Genomic DNA, 17,694 nt, shown 5'->3' with positions numbered 1-17,694 from the left:
AGCCCCGCCCCATCGCTGCCCGCATGCGCGCTTCGCACCCCCCGAGGCCCCCTTCGCTGAGGGGCGTCCGTCGCGTCGCCTGACGGAAAAGCGGCCGCACCATGGCCGAGGCCCCGCCGGGCACGGAGCGCTGCCCGCACTGCGGGCGGCCCTTCAAGCGGCTCCGCGCTCATCTCCCGCACTGCAAGGCCGCGCCCGGCCTGGAAGCGGGCGGAGACAGGAGGCGGGAGGAGGAGGCGGCCCTGAGGAAGAGGAGGAAGCCGCAGGCCGCTGCCCAGCCTCGGGTGGAGGCCCAGGCGCTGGTGGAGGCCGAGGCCCGCGATGTGGCGCAGTCCCTCGACCTGCTGCCCGAGGAGGTGGCGGGAGTCCCGGAGAAACTTCGGGACGGGGTGAAAATAGTGATCGAAAATCACCGCGTCAAGGTGGTGAGGGAAAGGAGCGGCCCTGGGGGGCGGTGCGGGGATGGCCCTAAAGTGCTGCGATCAGCCGAGCCCGAGGGAAGAAATGCCCCGAAAGCAGCGCACGTGGAGGTGCCTGGCCAAAGAGCTCCCGGCTCAAAGGGAGGAAAAGACACCGGTTTAAATGCGGTTAAAACACGTGGGCTGCACGGTCACCCTGAAGCTGACAGCAGAAGGAGCCCCTCTGACCTCGCTCAGCAGGAGAGAACAGGCAAAACCCTGACAGAAGAGAAGCAAGCGTACGTGGAAGCTGCTGCGGAATACAAAGCCCCTCTTTCTGTTTCACACGCCCAGAACCTCCATCTGTCAGCGAGAGAGGATTGGATAGGTCACAAGGAAGGGACATCCAAAAATTACCTAACTGGCATACAAATGCTCAGTGTGAACAAGAAGCAGATGGCTGTCGTTTCTGAGCCCATCCTGAATGCAGGGAGGGACAGCAGGCTGGCTTTGGACCAGTCCTTGCTCTACACCTCCAAAAGGCAACCCATCTGTCTCCCCCAGGCCTCTGGCAGAAGCACACAGTCAGGTGCCATGGGTTTGGAGTGGTTTCCAGACTTACATTCTAATTACCACAGTCTGAGCATGTTTCCTGGGAAGTCTATTCAGGACGATGTGGGGATCACAATGAAGACACCAAAGGGCAATATCTCAGAAGGACAGCAAGGTAATGTTAGAAACAAAAGTCTGCTGCTGAGATCTGCTGTACTGACAGGCTGAACTGCAAAACGTGAATGGAAGAGGAGAGGTAGGAAATGCTGAGCTGCTGAGGATGTTGCTGAGTTTTCAGCAAGTGTTCTGGATCAGATCTGAACAGGTCTAAGTCTAAGGACATTACCTATCCAACTTTCTCACCCTGGAAAACCAAGGGTTTGTGTTTTTAGGTTTGACTCTTGCACACCAGAGCCAGTAGAGCCAGCTCACTTTTTGGAAGGGACAATTCGCTCTTCCTTTCTGAGTCAAGGTCAAGACACTTGCAGATACACAAGTTACCGGGTCCATGCTCACCGCTCATTGCAGGAAGCGCAAGCACAACATGTATTGGCCTCAGTTTCCTCCCTTTGACCATTCTAACTTCTCATTTTGCAGGTCCTCTCTCAGAAAGGCACCTGATGGATGTAAGGCTGGGGGAGCTGCCCATGTGGCTCACCACCTGTGACTTTTCTCCCCGGGGGCTGCTTGCAGGCGTGCAGAAAGGTGAGGCTAAGTTTCTAGCTCTTGTGGCAGAAACATCCCACTTTACCTGATAATGTGCTGCTGCAGCCTGGTCCAAGGGGCCAATCTAGGTCTCTGTAAAAAAGTAAATCAAGAGACCCAACCTTTTAGCTTAGAAAAGCACATGAAAACCAATCAATCAATTCCATCTGACCAGTATACGGTTTGACCCTTGTGTTTCTATTCCAACAGTTTGGAGCAGTTATTACAACAAATACATCAACGTGAAGAGAGGCGGAGCAGCTGGAATCTCCATGCTCCTCGCTGGGTACTGTGTCCTCAGCTACAGCTGGAACTATCAGCATATCAGTAAGATTTCCTTCTTGGTATCTGTCTTATTTGAGGTAATCCCCGTTTTGCAAAAGCTGCTATGATTATTTAATAGTCACGTTATTTTAGGCTCAGAAGTAATTTAAATACTTTATCAGTAAAACTAATATCAGAGCTCAAGGAACAGCATTCTGATTTGGCTTAGGAAAGCAGAGGAATTTAGTAAAAGTGGTGGTAACAGTCATCAGATTGCAGCTTCTCTCTAGCTACAGCCAGGAACAGTCAGGAGCACTCTTCTCCCTTTGCTCTGTGTATGGCTTGAGGTATTCCAGCTCATTCCCTGGATTTACTCATAAATGACACAAAGGATTAACTGGTGTCTGTAGTTTCTCCACCAGGACTTGCTCCCAAGTGCAGCTTTATAGTAGATAAACAATGAAGGCTGTAGTCAGACTCCTGCTCGTCACTGCTGGGGAAAGTACTCTTGTCATACAGTCCCTGAGCACAAGGCTGTGCTAACTTTTATTTTATTTTATTTTATTTCCCCAACCCTTTTTTGCTAGAGTGCTATCGCTGGCGTAAGTACCACTGAAGAAGCTGCAACAACACCCAGGAAAGACTGGTAAATGTTTGACAGAGTCAGCACAAGCTCCTGGGACCAACAGGGTTTGAATCCTCAGTGAAACAGCAGAGGCCCATTTCCTGTCAGAGACAGGCTCTTAAGCTGTTGATACTGGGAGAATGCTTTTCAGCTACCCTCCTGCAGATAGAGGGGTATTGCTGACAGCCTGCAGTCACTGCTCTGTGGCTCAGCGTTCAGTACTGAAAGACAAGAAGATGTTAAGGCAGCTCCTCATAGGTCTGCATGCAGTAGATTTCCTGTGGTATTTGGCAAAATATGTGGTAGATCATTGCAGAGAGGGGTTAATAAATAACCAGAATAACCATTGCCTTAAGTTATCAGAGCTGTACCTAGCACTGGGCACCTTCTACTTTCTTCTTGCCACAATAAGCAAGATTATGTTTGTAGTTAACTTGTGAAAGGAGAGTGATCCCTGCAGAGCCCTTCTACAAAGGGGTGCCTGCTTCCCTTAAACACTGCTTATGAGTCTACCTGGGCTCTGAGACAGCTACAGGAAGGATCTTTGTGGAGGTTTTAAAGCAGCAGCACTGAGAACACAGTGCCCTATTTCTGGAGGAAGAAAATCCATTGGATTAGCTGTCGTGCCCAAAGGGCAAACCGACATCAGACAAATGAGGACAGTTATGAGAGTGCTAGTTGTAGCCTGCCATCCTCAAACGTGTCTGGAAAAGGGTTGGTCATGTTACAGGCACAAAAGGAGGCCAAAAAAAAAAGAAAACACAACCAAAACTCTTTATTCTAAGTGGGGTGCAGGAGAACTGTGTCAGAGGTGTTTCACAAAGAACTCCCTTCTCACCAGCAATAAAATCCTTGTGAATTTTTCTTTCCTGTTTGGTCCTGTGCATTCTTAAACATGGTGATTTCTTGCCTACTTCCGACGTGACCAGCACACCCCCACTTTCCTTTGACTCAGGCACAAGCCATTTCCACCCTTAGCTTCAGATTTGTGGGCTGGTAATCTCCTAGTGCCATCTCCCTGCTGCACCAGTCCAAGCGTAGCCACATTCCAGCTGTGCAGGAGGGGACGGAGGCAGTGACTGCTGTGGGAATATTGAATTCCATTAAGGAAGATGCGATTTCTCTTTTGCTGCTCAGGCACATAGCTGTAAGAGCAAGTGCTGAGCATAGCCAACAGGCTTTTCTAGTCCAGCAGCTGTCCTAGTGGCCTGTCTGGCTCCATCATGTTGTACATCTCCCTGTGTCTTCCTTCTGCTTTCCCTGTGAGAACGCTCATTTCCTCAGCAGGATTTCCATTTGATTCTTCCCACACTTGCCAACATAGTGACCTTTCTGTCTGCTCCGGGGAAGGAACAGAGAGAGGCAGGCATCAATTTTGTGATAGATCAACCCTGTGCTGTTTTACCACGTGTTCTTGTCCCATCATTTCCAAGTGAGTGGACTAATGGAGCTATACCTCATCTGACACAGCTTGTGCCTATAAGAAACAGCCTAAGGCTTATTACTACAACAACCCCCTGCCTCCAAGACTGCTTGCCACAGCTATTCTACTGCGTGCCAAGTGTTTACAATCAAAGAAGTCTCCGTGTTATCACTTTCACTCCTTACCTCATCTTCTAGGGGCTGCGGTCCGTCAGCCCCAGGCATGCTAGATTCACAAAACCCACTTTCAGAGAGCCCCCCCACAGCTCGCGCTGTCCCTCTCTCCCACTCCTCCAAGGTGAGATCATTGTTCTCAAACCTCCCAACTCCAACATCACCCACCTTGAAGCAGATGCCTGGTTTGGTGGGCACTGTAAGATGATGGAACCGTTGCTGGGGTTCCTGGGCTGCACTGCCAGGGACTGGGTGGTGCTGGTAATGAGCAGTAGGGGCTCTGCAGGTGACACATCTTTGCATCCACTCTCCCCCCGGCAGCATGTCCTAGCCATGCCTATATTCTGAGGACACTCTGCTCCCTGGTGGGGACATGGGGCAGTCAGATTCAGCAGCCCCCAGCTCCTACAGGAGCACTGGGGCAGGGGCACAGAGCAAGAACACGTCAGTTTGAGATGGATCAGTGTGGGGACCTCCCCTGTATCACCTTTGCTGGATCTGTGCTGTGCATCATCAACCCGGCCTTGAGACTGCAAAGGGACACGAGGACAAGAGTTACCCCCCAGGACACAGCAAGCAGTACCCCCTCATGGGGCTCACAGCCATCCAACGCTGTCCCCAGGATTCACATCCCCCAGCCAGCCCTATCTGGCTGCACGCCAAGCTCCCCTATATCTCACCCCATACTTTCTGCATAAATTTGCATTTAGGTCCAGCAGGGCAGAAACCAACAAGGTAGTTGGCACACATCACCCTGTGTGTGTGCTTGTACCTGCACAGGGGACCTGCCACGCACAGAAGAGCTCCCCGTTAGCAGGGACACAGCGCTGAGCCCGGATCTCTGCCAGGCACCAAGTAGCACTCCCACACAGCCCCCAAAGCTCACCCTTCTCTGGCTCCATCACCTTGCAGGATCTGGGGCCAGCAGAAGGGAGCAGACCCCTCCCCCCCCCCCCCATTACCAGCAGGTGGTGAGCACTGTCCCACTATCTGGTCACTCACCATGCCTGCAGAAGCCTTGGTCATACCAGGGACAGTCCGTGGTGCCAACTGTGGCATCAACATATGGGAAGGGACAGTTCTCACTGCTGCACTCACCTGTGGGACTGGGGGGAGGGGAGGGGGTGAAGGCTGGGACAGCACTCACCCAAGCCAAACAGCAGAAATATGGAATAAACAGGTGCCCAGGGGCATGCAGCCTCGGGCAGACACTGGTGGCATTTCTTCCCGCAGACAGGAGGTGGCATCAGGCGATTGCTTGAGGCCAGACCCGGAGGACACGGGGGGCTTTGGTGGGACAGGCTGCAGGGTCCTCATTCTGCTCTTACCGAGTTTGGAGTGGGAGCAGCGCTTGGGGATCGCAGTCATGTTGGGCTTGTGTAGGAAGTCACAGCCACTGCTCCATAAAAGCAGTGCTTGCAGACCACCACCCACCTCATTCCATTGTGTAGGATCACCCCCAGAACGCACCCAGCTCATACAGGCAGTGCCTGAGTACCCCGTATGTTCACTTTGGGGCATTCAGACCCTCCCTTCTGTGCTATTGCACAGCTCTGGTCCAGAGGAATGTGGTACTGGGGAGAAATTATAGGCTCTGAGTAGTCAACCTTCTGTGCTCCAAACCTCCATTTTGCAGGACACACAGATGTGGAGAAGCCCACTATGGTCATGGTGTGGTGACAGAGCAGAGAGAGGCCCTATCCTGCTCCCTGATGCCCCCAAGGAACTGCAAAATAGCACTGGTTCCACCCATCCTGAACCCTTCACAGCACTCACCTCTGATGCAAAGCCCTCAGGTGAAGAACTTGCAGACAGCCAACCCCAGCTCTGCAGGGAGATCAGAGGAGAAGGAGCTTAACCCACAGCCCTAGTGCCAAGACCACCATTCCCCAAGGGGATGAGCCCATAACTCTTCCCACAGAGCTGCACTGGATGCATCCTCAAGGGAAGCAATGCCTGAGGCCAGCCCAGCAGAAATAATACATCAGCTGCAGCAAAGCAGGGAGAACCCCAGCACATTCTGCAACTCTGCTGCTCTCCACGGACGCCACAGGACCCTCAACTTTCTGTCTTAACCTGGGAAGGACAGGAGCTGGGCTCCTTTGCTGCTGCTCTGTGTCAGCCTCTGCATCAAACCTGATCCTCTCCACACCAGCTCCTCCATCACTCTGTAGTCACTAATTCCCAGAGGCACTCAGAAACCTCCTCTTCCTGCCCCCAAAGCAAGCCCAGCTGAAGCAGACACCCAGTGCCCTCCATTTAGGGGGAGAAGCTACCCACATCTGCTCTCAATTTGCAGCCATGATTGCCTGGTGCCTCAGCCCAGCTGCGGGGAGCTCAGCCAAGGTCCCCCAACCCTGGTGATGCTTCCTTGCATCAGCATATGTTTCCTCTCTGCCGGTGCTGGGAGAGCAGCTGGCAGTGGCCCTGACCCACAGTGGGGTCTGCAGAAGCTGACTCTCACCCCAGGCTGCACGCTCAGCAGGGAGACCTGACATCAGAGCTGAATGTGGTCTTCATGCTGTAATTAAATACCCAGATAGCAAGGGATGGAACCTTTTGTTGCGTCTTGTAATGCTTTGAACACTGCTGGTGATGCAGAGCTGCACCATCCCCAGTCCCACTTTGCAGTGCCACATCTCCAGGCTCACAGTGGGGACAGCCAGCTCACTCCTTGCACCCCATGAGAAGCCCCTTTGGCCTCACTGCCAGGCTGGGGGCTTGTACATGTGCAAGGCTGCAGTAGCATGAGTAAGAGACAACCCTGGTGTCACACTGCCTCCCAGGGCCACTCCAAGCAGACTCCTGTCCCTCTTCCATCATGCAGTTCCTGCAGCCACGCACATCCCCATCACGTGCCCGGAGTGACATGGCCTGACACATCAGGGATGGAGACCTGCTCCCATTCTGTCACTAGCTATAAATGCACTGGAGCAGTGCTGCCCGCCTGCTGAGCGCCGCCAGCGGGGCTGCAGCCTTGCACCGTGCACCCACCAGCACCCAGTAGTTGTCCCGATGGCATCCCATGCAATGTCACATCCCGCACTGGCCTGACGCTCACTGGCATCACAACGTTGCTCCCCATTAGCCCCAACCCCGCAGTGCTGGCCCTGCACTGGGGCTGTTGTCCCATCCAGGTGAGCAGAGCTGTGTCCCACTTGCACTCACTGAGCTGCTGTGCTTTCTGCCCCGTCGGCTCGCAGCAGTGCGGTGCTGCCGAGCAGAGGCTGGAGCCGACAGGCGTCACAGCAATGGGAATGGCTTTGTGACAGAGCCAGGACTGCTCAGCACCTGCCCTGGGGCTCTCCATCCCCACAGTACCCTCCAGGAAGGGGTGCAAAACCCCAGAGACCTTCCCAACGTGCTGCTTCATGTCAGTGCAACAATAAGGGACAGGAAGAGCCTGACGACCTCTCAGGACACAGAGACTAGCACCATCGGTTTAGGGAGGATGCTCAGAGCCCAGTGCAGCAATCCCAACCCAATGGAGCAGGGTGGGAGCAGGGTAGAGGCATCCCGGTGAGCTCAGAACAGCCGCTGGCCCGGCTGCCAGCTGCAGCTGCTGTTGTTCTCCCATCCTGAACAATAGTCCAATGTCCCACACCGCGGGGCATTGTGTCGGCACAGGACCCCATTGTGTCCCCACTGCAGCTCAGCGCCTGATCCCAGCAGCATCACCCTCCCAACCTCTTGTGCAGGGTGGTGGGCACCCAGCCCAGACCCTCCCAGGCCTGGAAAATAATAAAACAGCCAAATCCTTCCCTCCTGGTTCAGCCCTGCAGAGCCATCTGCTTGAGGATGAGGAAGTGCTCCTGGACCGCTCCCCCCCATCTTATCCCGTCCCATCGCCAGGCAGGGAGCAGCAGAAATCCTGCTGTAGGGTAGGCATACCTGCTGTGCTGGACACGGCCCCACCATCCGCTCACCCCAGGGCTCACAGCAGGGCACCCCCAGCCCTTGGGACTGGGGACAGCCAGTCCTGCCCTTCCACCTTCCCCTTCTCCCTGGCTGAAGGAAGCAGGCTGCAGGAGGAGAGGCCACTTGGCATGGTCACCCCTTGGCATGAGCCGGGCTGGCCGGAAGGGCACAGCCCAGAGCCAGATCCGGCCAGCAGGAGCTCACCCGCTTCCCCCACGGCAGGCAGCCCCGCTCTGATGGGCAGATAGAGCACAGCCACAGGTGCCAACACGCAGCCAGGTTGGCACAGCCTCACACTGAGCCGGGGAGCAGCCACAGGGCCTGGGAGGAGGCAACAGCATGGGGTCTGGAAGCAGCACGGAGAAACCCCATCCCCACACTGGACCTGGTGTAGAAGAAGGCAGCCACCCACATCTCACCCTATAGGAACTCAAGCCACTGCTGTCACTAGCATTTCCTTTATTCTTCACATTTTTACATACATGGTATAAAACCTTTTTCTTCCACCTGCCTGCACCAGCACAGCCCCACAGCAGCAGCCACCAGCATGCTGGACTGGGGGGTCCCAGGCATTCATCCCCAGGCACAGACCCACGGTCCTATTGGTGTCCTCAGCACAATTAGTGTCAGGGCCATATGGAGTGTGTCACTGCTGGGATGGAGCATCCATCTGAAGTGTGAGGAGCAAGTCCCCACTGCAGCACAAAGGCAGAGGCTCTCAGACTGCAGAAAGTCCCTAAGAAACCCAGAGCTGCCAGCTGTCCCAGGGCTCTGAGTTCGAGTCCTTCCTCATGGGAAATGTCCCCTCCGTTAAAAAAAAAACAAAAGCAAGAGTAAAGAAAGTTAAGTACAAATCAGAGAGCAGTAAAAACCTTATGGTGGAAAAAAATATATATATTACTAGAGGGACTAAAACGTCAAAGCCTCATCTTGTTTGATTCTATAATGCTTTACGTGGGCAGGGGAAAAAAAGAAAAGAAAAAAAAGAGCACTAGCATCCAGAGTCCAACAGAAAGAACCAAGATTGAGTCTGTTCCTTGTCCAGGGATGCGCTGGAGCTTTCCCAGGGCAGCACTATCCTATCACCATGGGATGGCACCGGCACTCCGGGAGGGAGAGGAGCAAAGCGTTCCTGGTGCTGCCAGCCCCAGCACTGGGTCACCCATCCCTGTGTCCAAGCAATCACAAATGAGAACCAGTCCCCTCAGCTCACCGCCCGCCCTATACCCTGATCTCATCATCATCTTCATCGGCGAAGGAGAACTCCTTGTCAGGGCGCTTCGGAGGGCCCCGCTGGCTCTGTGCCCCCACTGGGAGGGGGCTGCGCTCCCCCGGCCCCGAGGCACAGCCGGATGCCGCACTGCTGTCCCTGGGGCCGTCGGCGCTGCGGGATGGACTCTGGCTCTGCGCGGCCACTGGAGAACCGGGTACAGCAACATCCCCCTCCTCACGGCTCTCCTCCGCCTCGAGGTCTTCATCCTGCTCCCACTGCTCCTTATCCATGATGCTCAGCACATCGCCGAGCATGGAGGGCCCCAAGTCGATGTGGAAGGACATGATGGACTCGGCGTGTTTCATGCCAGCCCCGCTCTTGGCCACCACAACGGGCAGCTCCGTGATGTCCCCGAAGTCGCGCTCGTCCAGACCGGGGCTCAGCGGCCCGGCGGCCGCTCCGTTGAGACGCTGCTGCTCTTCAGGGCTCATCTCCTCCGGCATCTTCTTGACGGGACTGGAGGAGAGGCTCTTGGGCAGCTGCCCCGCGCTCCTGTCCACCTCCTTCTCATTGAGCTGCGGCAAGGAGACGGCATTCTTCACGAAGAGCGCCGAGTCGCGCAGCGAGCCCAGCATGTCCCGCCGGTCACCGCGCGTCACCGACTGCGAGCGCTTGCTGCTGCGGAAGCGGCGGGACAGCAGCCCCGGCTTGGAGGCCCCCGATTCCTCACCTACCTCCGGCTCGCCGGCTTTGCTGGTGAGAAACGAGGTGTCCCCGAACGCATCCCCGGCCCGGCCCACGTGCATGGTGTGCCGGAAGTCCCCCAACGGTGCGCTGATCATCTCCGCCGTCAGGTCGGCCCGCGAGCGCCGCTTGGAGTGCGCCGAGTTGGAGACGAGCTGCTTGAGGATGGGCATGGTGCTGGTGGTGGGCAGCACGGCCAGCGGGCACGGCTGCTTTTCACGGCTGCTGCTCCACGCACAGGGTCGCACCCGGCATCACCAGTGGGTCACTGCTAGGGGACAGGAGAGGGACACAGTCAGGCGAAGACACCATGGAATCATAGAATCATTAAGATTGAAAAGACCTCTAAGCCCCCAACCCACCCCCACTGTGCCCCACTGACCCTTCCCCAAGTGCCACACCTCCATGTTCTGGAATACCTCCAGGGATGGTGCCCCAGCCCAGGGCAATTGTGCCAGTGCCCAACCGCTCATCCTGAGAAGAAATTGTTCCTAATATCCAACCTGAACCTCCCCTGATGCAACGTGAGGCCACCACCTTTCATCCTAAAACAACAGACACAGCCCTGCTGACACCAGCCCTCATACTACCAGGCTGCAAAACACAACACCATGGCCACAAATGACTCTGATCCTGCAGGAAAAAGCATCAGCCCCCACACAGAGCATTGCAAGGGGGATGGGGCCTCAGACCCCACCAAGCCACCCACACCCGGTTCTGTCCTCTCAGAAGAGTGGTGTCAGTCCCCACCCACGAAGCAGACAAAGAGTTGGGCATGGAGAAGCAGCATGAGAGTCCTTGATGGAAATGAGCATGGCACCATGGTCCCCTTGTTCTGACCCATGGTGACCCCAAGCTGCAGGCTTCCAGATGTCCCTTCTCCTCCCTGAACACTCGCACTTTGTTGTTGCTTTGGAGACAGATCCAGGATGACAAACCTGGGGAACCATCACAGCATCACCACACCCCACCCCACCCCACCGACCCTTCTCACCCCACAGCACCAGAAGGCAAATCCCCACAGCAGCCAGGTCTGCAGCAGAGCTCCTCGGGTGACGCCACCATGCTTTGGGGACACACACAAAGAGGGACATTGAGGGCACCCACTGCCCCTCCCTGCACAGCCCCAGCCCACCGGAGTGGGGCACAGCAGCACTGAATTTCCAGGAGCTGCACACTGAGAGGATGCCTGGGATTTTATTTTTTTTTTAATTGAAAGAAAGCGGGGAGGAGCAGCCGCCAGGAGGAATTGGAAACAGACGGCAGGAAGTGTGCAAGGAGCCCCTGGGAGGCACCACCAGGCTGAGGGGAGCAGAGCAGGGACAGCTCCTGCAGCCTCATGCACCTGGTAGCATGTGTGGCAGGATGGGGACATGGGGGACACGGGGGACCCAAAGTCATCCGTGCTGTGCCCTGGTGCTGATCCCACATGTGCCTTGCTACTCTCACTGCACCCCCATCCCACCCCCCCTGCACAGCCACCTCACCGTCACTGCTGTGACTCAGGGGTTACAGCTCACAGCAGAGATGACCGAGGGCCTCTCCCTTCCTCTTTCCCACAGCCCAGCAGCATTACAGCCACCTCCATCCTCAGTGCCATCACCGGCCCCATCCAGCCCAGCCCCAGTAGCCACGCAGGAGGGAGCAAGGACAGCAACCACATCATTGCATCCCGTGGCGTCAGGCAGCCCCAGGTGGTCCCGGGTGAGGAAGAGCCAGAGAGGAAGAGCTCACAGCCGCCCTCTTCCTCCACTCGGGCAGCGCGGCGTTGCTGACACAGCCATACTCACAGGGAAAAGGACAATAACTCTTCCCTGTGTCCCCCAGCCATGCCCAGCTCTGTGGGACCGGCGGGGAGAATGCCCATAGGTTGATACAGCAGCAAGGTCCCAATAAAACCCAGCCACATACCCACACACATGCCCCAAACCTGCCCCAAGACACCTGGCCGTCCCTCACCATTCAGCCAAGCTCGTTCCATGTGGGCAGGGTGCACTCTGATCCCACGCAGGTGCAAAGTCCCATTCCCTGCCCCACTCACACAGTTCCTGCTCAGAGCCAGCACGCTGCATGGCAGCCCTAGAGCTGAAGGAACACAGTGACCCTGGGGGCTCCGGAGGGGACACAGCAGCAAGGATGAAGTAGCTGCTCTGTTTCCCACCGGCTCTTCCCATACACTGCAGCCACCCCAAACCCAGAGCTGGGTGGGCTCTTCCCCACACCCCCATGGAGCTCATCAGCTTCTCAGAGACCCCACTCCCAGCAACAGCTCCTGCATGTGCATGGTGCAGACATTTCCCTCTGCACGCTCTCCTTTCAGGCCAGCATTCCTGCAGCCTTTGGTTTTACATAAAACAAACACTCCCGGCAAGCTCCCCAGCTGGGCCAGGCAACCGTGCTGGCTGATTTAGGCCATCTGGGGACTGTCCCTCCCTTGTATTTAGATTTCGGGGCCAAGTTGAGCATTTGCAAGATACTTTGCAAGCTGCAGTGAAGGGGCCGCTGGGAGTTGGAGCGTTACTGGTGCAGCCTCCCCGTCCAGCCGCCCACCGTCAGCCTCCAAACAAGCCATGCCCCCCCATCCCCAAGGCTTCAGCCCAAAAAAACATTTCATAGTGGCCCAAATCTCCCTCAGAGCTCTGCCCCCAGCCTCCCATAAAGGCAAATCTGGAGCAGCCACCTATACCAGCCCCATCCCACTGAGGGAACAGGGCACAGAGCCCTCTTCTGCTCTTGCTCAGGGCGAGGAGCAGATCCTGTGACATTCACGCTGTGCATGCTTTCACAAAGGAAACCAGGCCAGAGCAGTTCCACAGCTGCCTCTCCTGCTGCCTCTGGGATCGCGGCTGTGAAACCCGAGCGGTGCAGCAGGGCTGGCAGTGCTGCCCATTTCTGGGCATAGCGGGTGGCAGCGAGTCCAGGCAGGGCTTTGGAGATGCGGATAGGATAGGACCTGCAAGCAGGGTTTAAGGCAACACAGAGAAAGCAAAGCAGCGGTTTGCTGCTCAATCTGCCTCATCCCTGCTTCTCAGCCCTTAAGAACCTTGAGCTTGAAACAGCAATAGCCTTGCATCTCTGATTTCCCCTGCAAATGAGTGCTGAGCCTGGATCCTGCAGATGGCACAGAGGAGAGCCAAGGGTTGGCAGCAGGGGCCACTCAACCTGATGCCATTTGCATCCCCATCTCACCCCACTCTGCACCAGTCACCCACTGGGGACCACAAGGCAAAAGAACAGGGATGGCACACGGGTGCGTGCGAGGAAAACACTGCTCCAGCCACGCTCCCACACACCCTGCCTCCGGCTCACCCCGCTCCAGGGCTGGGAGAGCCCTCCCAGCCAGCCCAGCCGGATCCCAACGAGCCGGGCTGCACACATGCCACAGGCAGCAGCCTCCAGCCCCAAGATCAGAGGATGCTCCCCACCCTGCCGGGCGCTGGGGCAGGGGCAGCACAGGACCGGTCCATCCCCAGTACAGCTCCGGGGCAGGGAGGACGCGCTCAGCCCCGCTCACGGGGCGCTGCCCCCCCGCCCCGGGCAGCCGTCTCGCACAGCCCTTTGATGTCGCTGCCTGGCAGACGGCTGCCGGAGACGCTTCTCTCACAGATGACGCCCTGCCACCTCCGGTCCCAGCGCTATCACACCCCGGTGAGCCCCGCCAAACCTGGGGAGGCCGGTCCCGTTCGCGTGGGACGAGGAGGCGCCCGGTGAGCGCTGCTCTCTGCTGTGGGTGACAGGTCTGGTCCTGTCTGCTGGCACCGCCGCGGCTCAGACGGGATGCACAGAGGAGGCTTCAGCGGTCGGAGCCCGGGTCAGCGGGACGGCTCAGCTCGGCGCTGGTTGCAGCTATCTGCGCGTAAATCAGAGCTGACCCGAGGAAGCGCCAGCCTGGCGGTGCCAAAAAACGGAGCGGCGTTCCCCCCAGGGAGCGCTGACGCCCGAGAGCTGCATCCAGAGTTCAGCGAGGAGCTATGGGCAGGACACGCCATTACACGCAAGGGAGCGAAACCCTCCTGCTGAGGGGCCAAGAAGCAGCCCGCAGCCACGGAGGGGACGTTTCCGAGGGGAAAGGTTATCTCCTCGCTCCGTGACTCGCAACAACGGGGACTGGTCAGGGTCTGACAGGATACGGGGGCTAAACAGCCCTCCTGACCTCCTCCAGGCTCCAAATTCCTGCGGTTTCGCTGGGGTGGACGGGAAGTAAACAGCCCGGCTTCCCACGGTTCACCCCGACACCCCACCTGCCCAAACCCCACCGGCCGGCTCGGGGCCCCGCGCCGCCTGCGCTCAGACAAAACCCAGCGAACAAAGGGAGAGACGGCCGCGGTCAGCACAACGCCGCCGGGCTGCTCACAGCTCACCCCACAGTGTGCACCGAGGGGGTGGCCGCCCCCCGCTATAGGGGTCTTTTCCCCCACCTCCCACACCAGCACCCGACCTCACGAACATACCCCGCATTAAACCTCAGCTGGATTTGCTCCACGGTCTCCGAGGGAGCCGCGTCCAAAACAGATTTGTTTACTGCGTGTCCCGAGATCGGTGCGTTGCTCCCTGCCCCTCTCCCTGCCTCAGTTTCCCCCCTAGACAGCTAACGATCTCAGCCCCTGCGTTAACAGCCTATAGATCGGCACTTGGAAACATCCATACCGACCGGGGCTGCTGGGGTCAAGCCAGGGCAGCGCAGGCTGCATCCCTGTCCCCACCAGTGGCTTCCACCCCCCCCAGTTCGGCTCTGGCAGCGCCGTCCCACACCGCAACAGGCTTCTGAGCCCAGTGGTCAAGTTGCAGAGCTGAGCAAGCCCCCGGGATGCCCAGAACGCGTCCCCCGGGAGTGCTGAGCGCTACAGGAGAGTAGGACGGGATGGCTGGGAAACCCTGATCCACCCCCGACTGCAGGAAGCAGAGCTGAAGGGGGATTTCAAGCCGCTCTGTGACTCAGCACCCGCTTCGCCCCGTCCCAGCGAGCCCAGAGGTGCGGCTGGAGCCGCTCCAAGGATCGGCGTTTCCGAGAAGGGCCGCATGAGCGCAGTGTTCGGGACTTCGACGGGGTGGGCAATCAGAGCCCGGCCCGGCACCGAGCCCCGGACAACGCGCTCGGGCCGGCCGGGACAACGCGCTCGGGCCGAACCGTGCCAGGGCCGGGACAGCCCTGGGGCCGGAGCCCGCAGCTCGGGCGGGGCGAACCGGTGCCCCAGGCTGGGCAAATAGAGCTCCGGAGGCGCCGCATCCTGTTAACTCCTTCACCCACCCGGCCTGGTGTCGAGACAGGGCTCGGAACAGCCCCAGGACCCCACCCGCGATGGTGGCGGCTCCGGACCCCCCCGGTCCCGTGTCCCTGAACCCCCACCGGCTGCAGCCCGAACGCTGCTCCCGGTTCGAGGGGGAAGAAGGTGGGGGCCACGGCGCTGCCTGCCCCCACAGCCCGGGTCCGCTCCCGATTACCGAACCCCACCCGCGGGGCTCCCTGCCTACCGGAGCTCTATCCGCACGACGAAGCCGGCACCGCACGGCCCAGAGCTCCCCAACGGCCCTCGGAGCGGAGCGGTCCGAGCTCGGCGCCTGCCCCGCTGCCGCCGCGCCCCGTCCCTCCCTCGGACAATAGCAAAGCCAAGGCCCGGCCATCCCATCCCCGTGCCGTGTCGATCCGAGCCGTGCCGGGCTGAGCCGTACCGCAGCGCTGCCCGACCCCCTCGTACCTGCGCGCTCGTGTCCCGCGCCCGACCCATGGCTGTGCCGCCCGGTGCCGAGCCGAGCCGAGCCGAGCCGGAGCGAAACCGCACCCCCTCCACTACCGCCGGGCGCGAATGATGTCATCGCCCCGCCCGGGCCAATGGAGCCGCGCAACGTCACGGGGCTGCCCCACTCCCTCCATTCAAACCCGAGTGGGGCGGGGGGGGCGGGCAGCCCTTGTCCTGGATGTGGCCTTTTTGGGGGTCCCTATTGGGTCCCCAACCCCGGAGAGAGATCCTCTATGCGGAGTGCGGGGATCCACGCGTGTGATTCTTCCCCCCGTGGGGCAGCCAGGAGCTCGGTTCTCCCTTCTCCAGGCCCAGCAGTGGGCGGGGGCAGCCCGCACCCCCAGCATTGGAACCGGGGCTGGAGGCTGTAATTAATTAAGGGAATTAAAGCCGAACTGAGCAGCCAGGAGTCAATGGGTTCAGCCCTGGGGGAGCACCGTTGACCACGCTCCGCTCGCAGCCGTGTCATCCCCACTCGCCCTCTGCTGTCCCCAGCCTGTCCCCATCCAGCCCCGCAGCCCCAGCCCCTCGGCAGCCCCACGCGATGGGTGCGGGGCAGCAACACCGCGCTGAGGGTTCAGGGCTGCGCAGCCTCCGCCGGAGATTAAGGCGAAACCTTTGTGGGAGAAAAGGGGCGGGAGAGACAAGATTATCCCGAATCTGCCTAATGCGGCGTTTCTTGCATATTCCAAAGCGTCTGGCGCCTCTGTGCATGCAGCCAGACCGGGGGATAAAGGGGTGGCGAGTGGGAGGTACGGCTCCAGATGCTGTGGCTGTAGGTGCTCGGGAGCTCATTGCTGGGGCACTACGGTGCCAGGGCACGGAGGTTTCTGGTGTCACCAACGAGAGGAGAACCCCACGTGCAGGGCGGCTCCATTCCCCAAAATGCAGCTGCACGGGTTCAGCAGCACCAACACAAAGGGATGTATCTGGGACCAGGCAGCGCTGGGCACTCTGATGCTTCATCCCAGTGTTGCCCATCCGTGGGAATGGGATGAGCCAGAACCATAAACCCATTGCTCACTGCAGGGCTGGGCAACATGCAGTGCTGTGGGGATGGCATGCCAGAGTGGGGGGCTGAGCACCGAGGCCAAAACAACTGCACTGGTGTGGGTGTTCAGCACTGCTGTTGGTTCCTGCAGGCTCCTCCTGGGCAATGCTGCTCCCTCTGTTCACATCGCTGCCATTTTCATAGCCGGTTTGGTCAGCAAATTTGATTTTCCCTGCTTTGCATTGGGGAAACTGAGGCAGAACACAAAGCACCGTGCCTGCGCTTTTTTAGGTTGGAGCGGCTGTGGAAGAGGAGGCTCCATCCTGGGGCTCTGCCCACATGCACCAACCCTCCCCCCCCCCCCCCACGGCTCGTTATCAGGTAGATCAGTGCTACCAGGCCAGCTCATGTCAGATGAAGGCCTTGCATTGCCAGCAATGCGTGCCTCACCTGATGCTGTCATAGGAGCCCAGTGAGCTGGGTGAGACAGCACAGTCAGAAGGAATTAAGCTCAGCCGGCTGCCAGCGAGACAGCACTGCTGGGGACAGCACCTGCGGGCTGGTGGGGCTGTGGCTGGGCAGAGCCAGCATCCAGTGAACGCGAAACACTGCTATCAGAGCTGTCCCCACTCCTGTCCTCGTCCCGGAGAGCCCCCGGGGCAGGATCCGGCCCTGGGGAGATAGCAGCAGGGTTGGGGATACTCAGAGGCTCAGGAGTGGGTGGCTGGATGGCTCTGACCCTCCCTGAACCCATCTCTGGCTCCTTTTAGTGCTTCTCAGCAGCTTTTGAAAGCAGTGTGAAAAAAAGATTGTAAAGCACTTTTAAAAGCCAAGGAAAATGTGCCTGGGTTCCCAGCAGCCAGTCCCCTCCTCCCCAGCAAGCCCAGCCAGCAGACCAATGCCTGCCAGCTCTGCTGATGATGCTGCCTTGGCCATGCAGGAGATGCTTC

At 58.4% G+C, this 17,694-nt stretch overlaps 2 protein-coding genes across 9 annotated transcripts; one reads left to right on the top strand and one right to left on the bottom strand.

Annotated features, from left to right (window-relative positions):
• Positions 1-19: 19 nt before the first annotated feature.
• MTNAP1 (mitochondrial nucleoid associated protein 1) lies at positions 20-3,412 on the top strand. Of its 3 annotated transcripts, none has more exons than XM_085239840.1 (4): positions 20-1,125; positions 1,548-1,655; positions 1,866-2,017; positions 2,507-3,412. In XM_085239840.1, the coding sequence occupies exons 1-4, from the start codon at positions 102-104 to the stop codon at positions 2,567-2,569; spliced, it is 1,347 nt and encodes a 448-aa protein (XP_085095966.1). In that variant the 5' UTR covers positions 20-101; the 3' UTR covers positions 2,570-3,412. The 3 variants fall into 3 exon arrangements, with proteins under 3 accessions (XP_085095966.1, XP_085095970.1, XP_003211560.3); XM_003211512.4 differs by having other exon boundaries at positions 22-1,125; positions 1,866-1,982; XM_085239844.1 differs by lacking the exons at positions 1,866-2,017; positions 2,507-3,412 and having other exon boundaries at positions 20-1,206.
• A 5,088-nt stretch (positions 3,413-8,500) lies between these two features.
• On the bottom strand, positions 8,501-15,866 carry CDC42EP4 (CDC42 effector protein 4). Of its 6 annotated transcripts, XM_010721481.4 has the most exons (3): positions 15,712-15,866; positions 10,006-10,286; positions 8,501-9,846 (listed from the first exon to the last, which is right to left on the bottom strand). In XM_010721481.4, the coding sequence occupies exons 2-3, from the start codon at positions 10,186-10,188 to the stop codon at positions 9,280-9,282; spliced, it is 750 nt and encodes a 249-aa protein (XP_010719783.1). In that variant the 5' UTR covers positions 10,189-10,286; positions 15,712-15,866; the 3' UTR covers positions 8,501-9,279. The 6 variants fall into 6 exon arrangements, with proteins under 6 accessions (XP_010719783.1, XP_085096232.1, XP_085096233.1 ...); XM_085240106.1 differs by having other exon boundaries at positions 8,501-10,286; XM_085240107.1 differs by having other exon boundaries at positions 8,501-10,283; positions 15,712-15,857.
• Positions 15,867-17,694: the final 1,828 nt, after the last annotated feature.

The sequence above is a fragment of the Meleagris gallopavo genome, chromosome 20 (genome assembly GCF_905368555.1).
Source record: "Meleagris gallopavo chromosome 20, MGAL_WU_HG_1.1, whole genome shotgun sequence".
NCBI lineage: Eukaryota > Metazoa > Chordata > Aves > Galliformes > Phasianidae > Meleagris > Meleagris gallopavo.
The sequence above is the reverse complement of the archived record's forward strand: the minus strand, read 5'-3'. Positions and strand labels throughout refer to the sequence as shown.

What these genes read in the sequence shown, in the direction of transcription:
- MTNAP1 (XM_085239840.1), top strand. Translation starts at nt 102, where the DNA reads ATGGCCGAGGCCCCGCCGGGCACGGAGCGCTGCCCGCACTGCGGGCGG. An exon ending in TATCTCAGAAGGACAGCAAG is followed by an intron (nt 1,126 to 1,547) that starts GTAATGTTAGAA and finishes CTCATTTTGCAG; the next exon opens with GTCCTCTCTCAGAAAGGCAC. An exon ending in GCTTGCAGGCGTGCAGAAAG is followed by an intron (nt 1,656 to 1,865) that starts GTGAGGCTAAGT and finishes CTATTCCAACAG; the next exon opens with TTTGGAGCAGTTATTACAAC.
- CDC42EP4 (XM_085240106.1), bottom strand. Translation starts at nt 10,188, where the DNA reads ATGCCCATCCTCAAGCAGCTCGTCTCCAACTCGGCGCACTCCAAGCGG.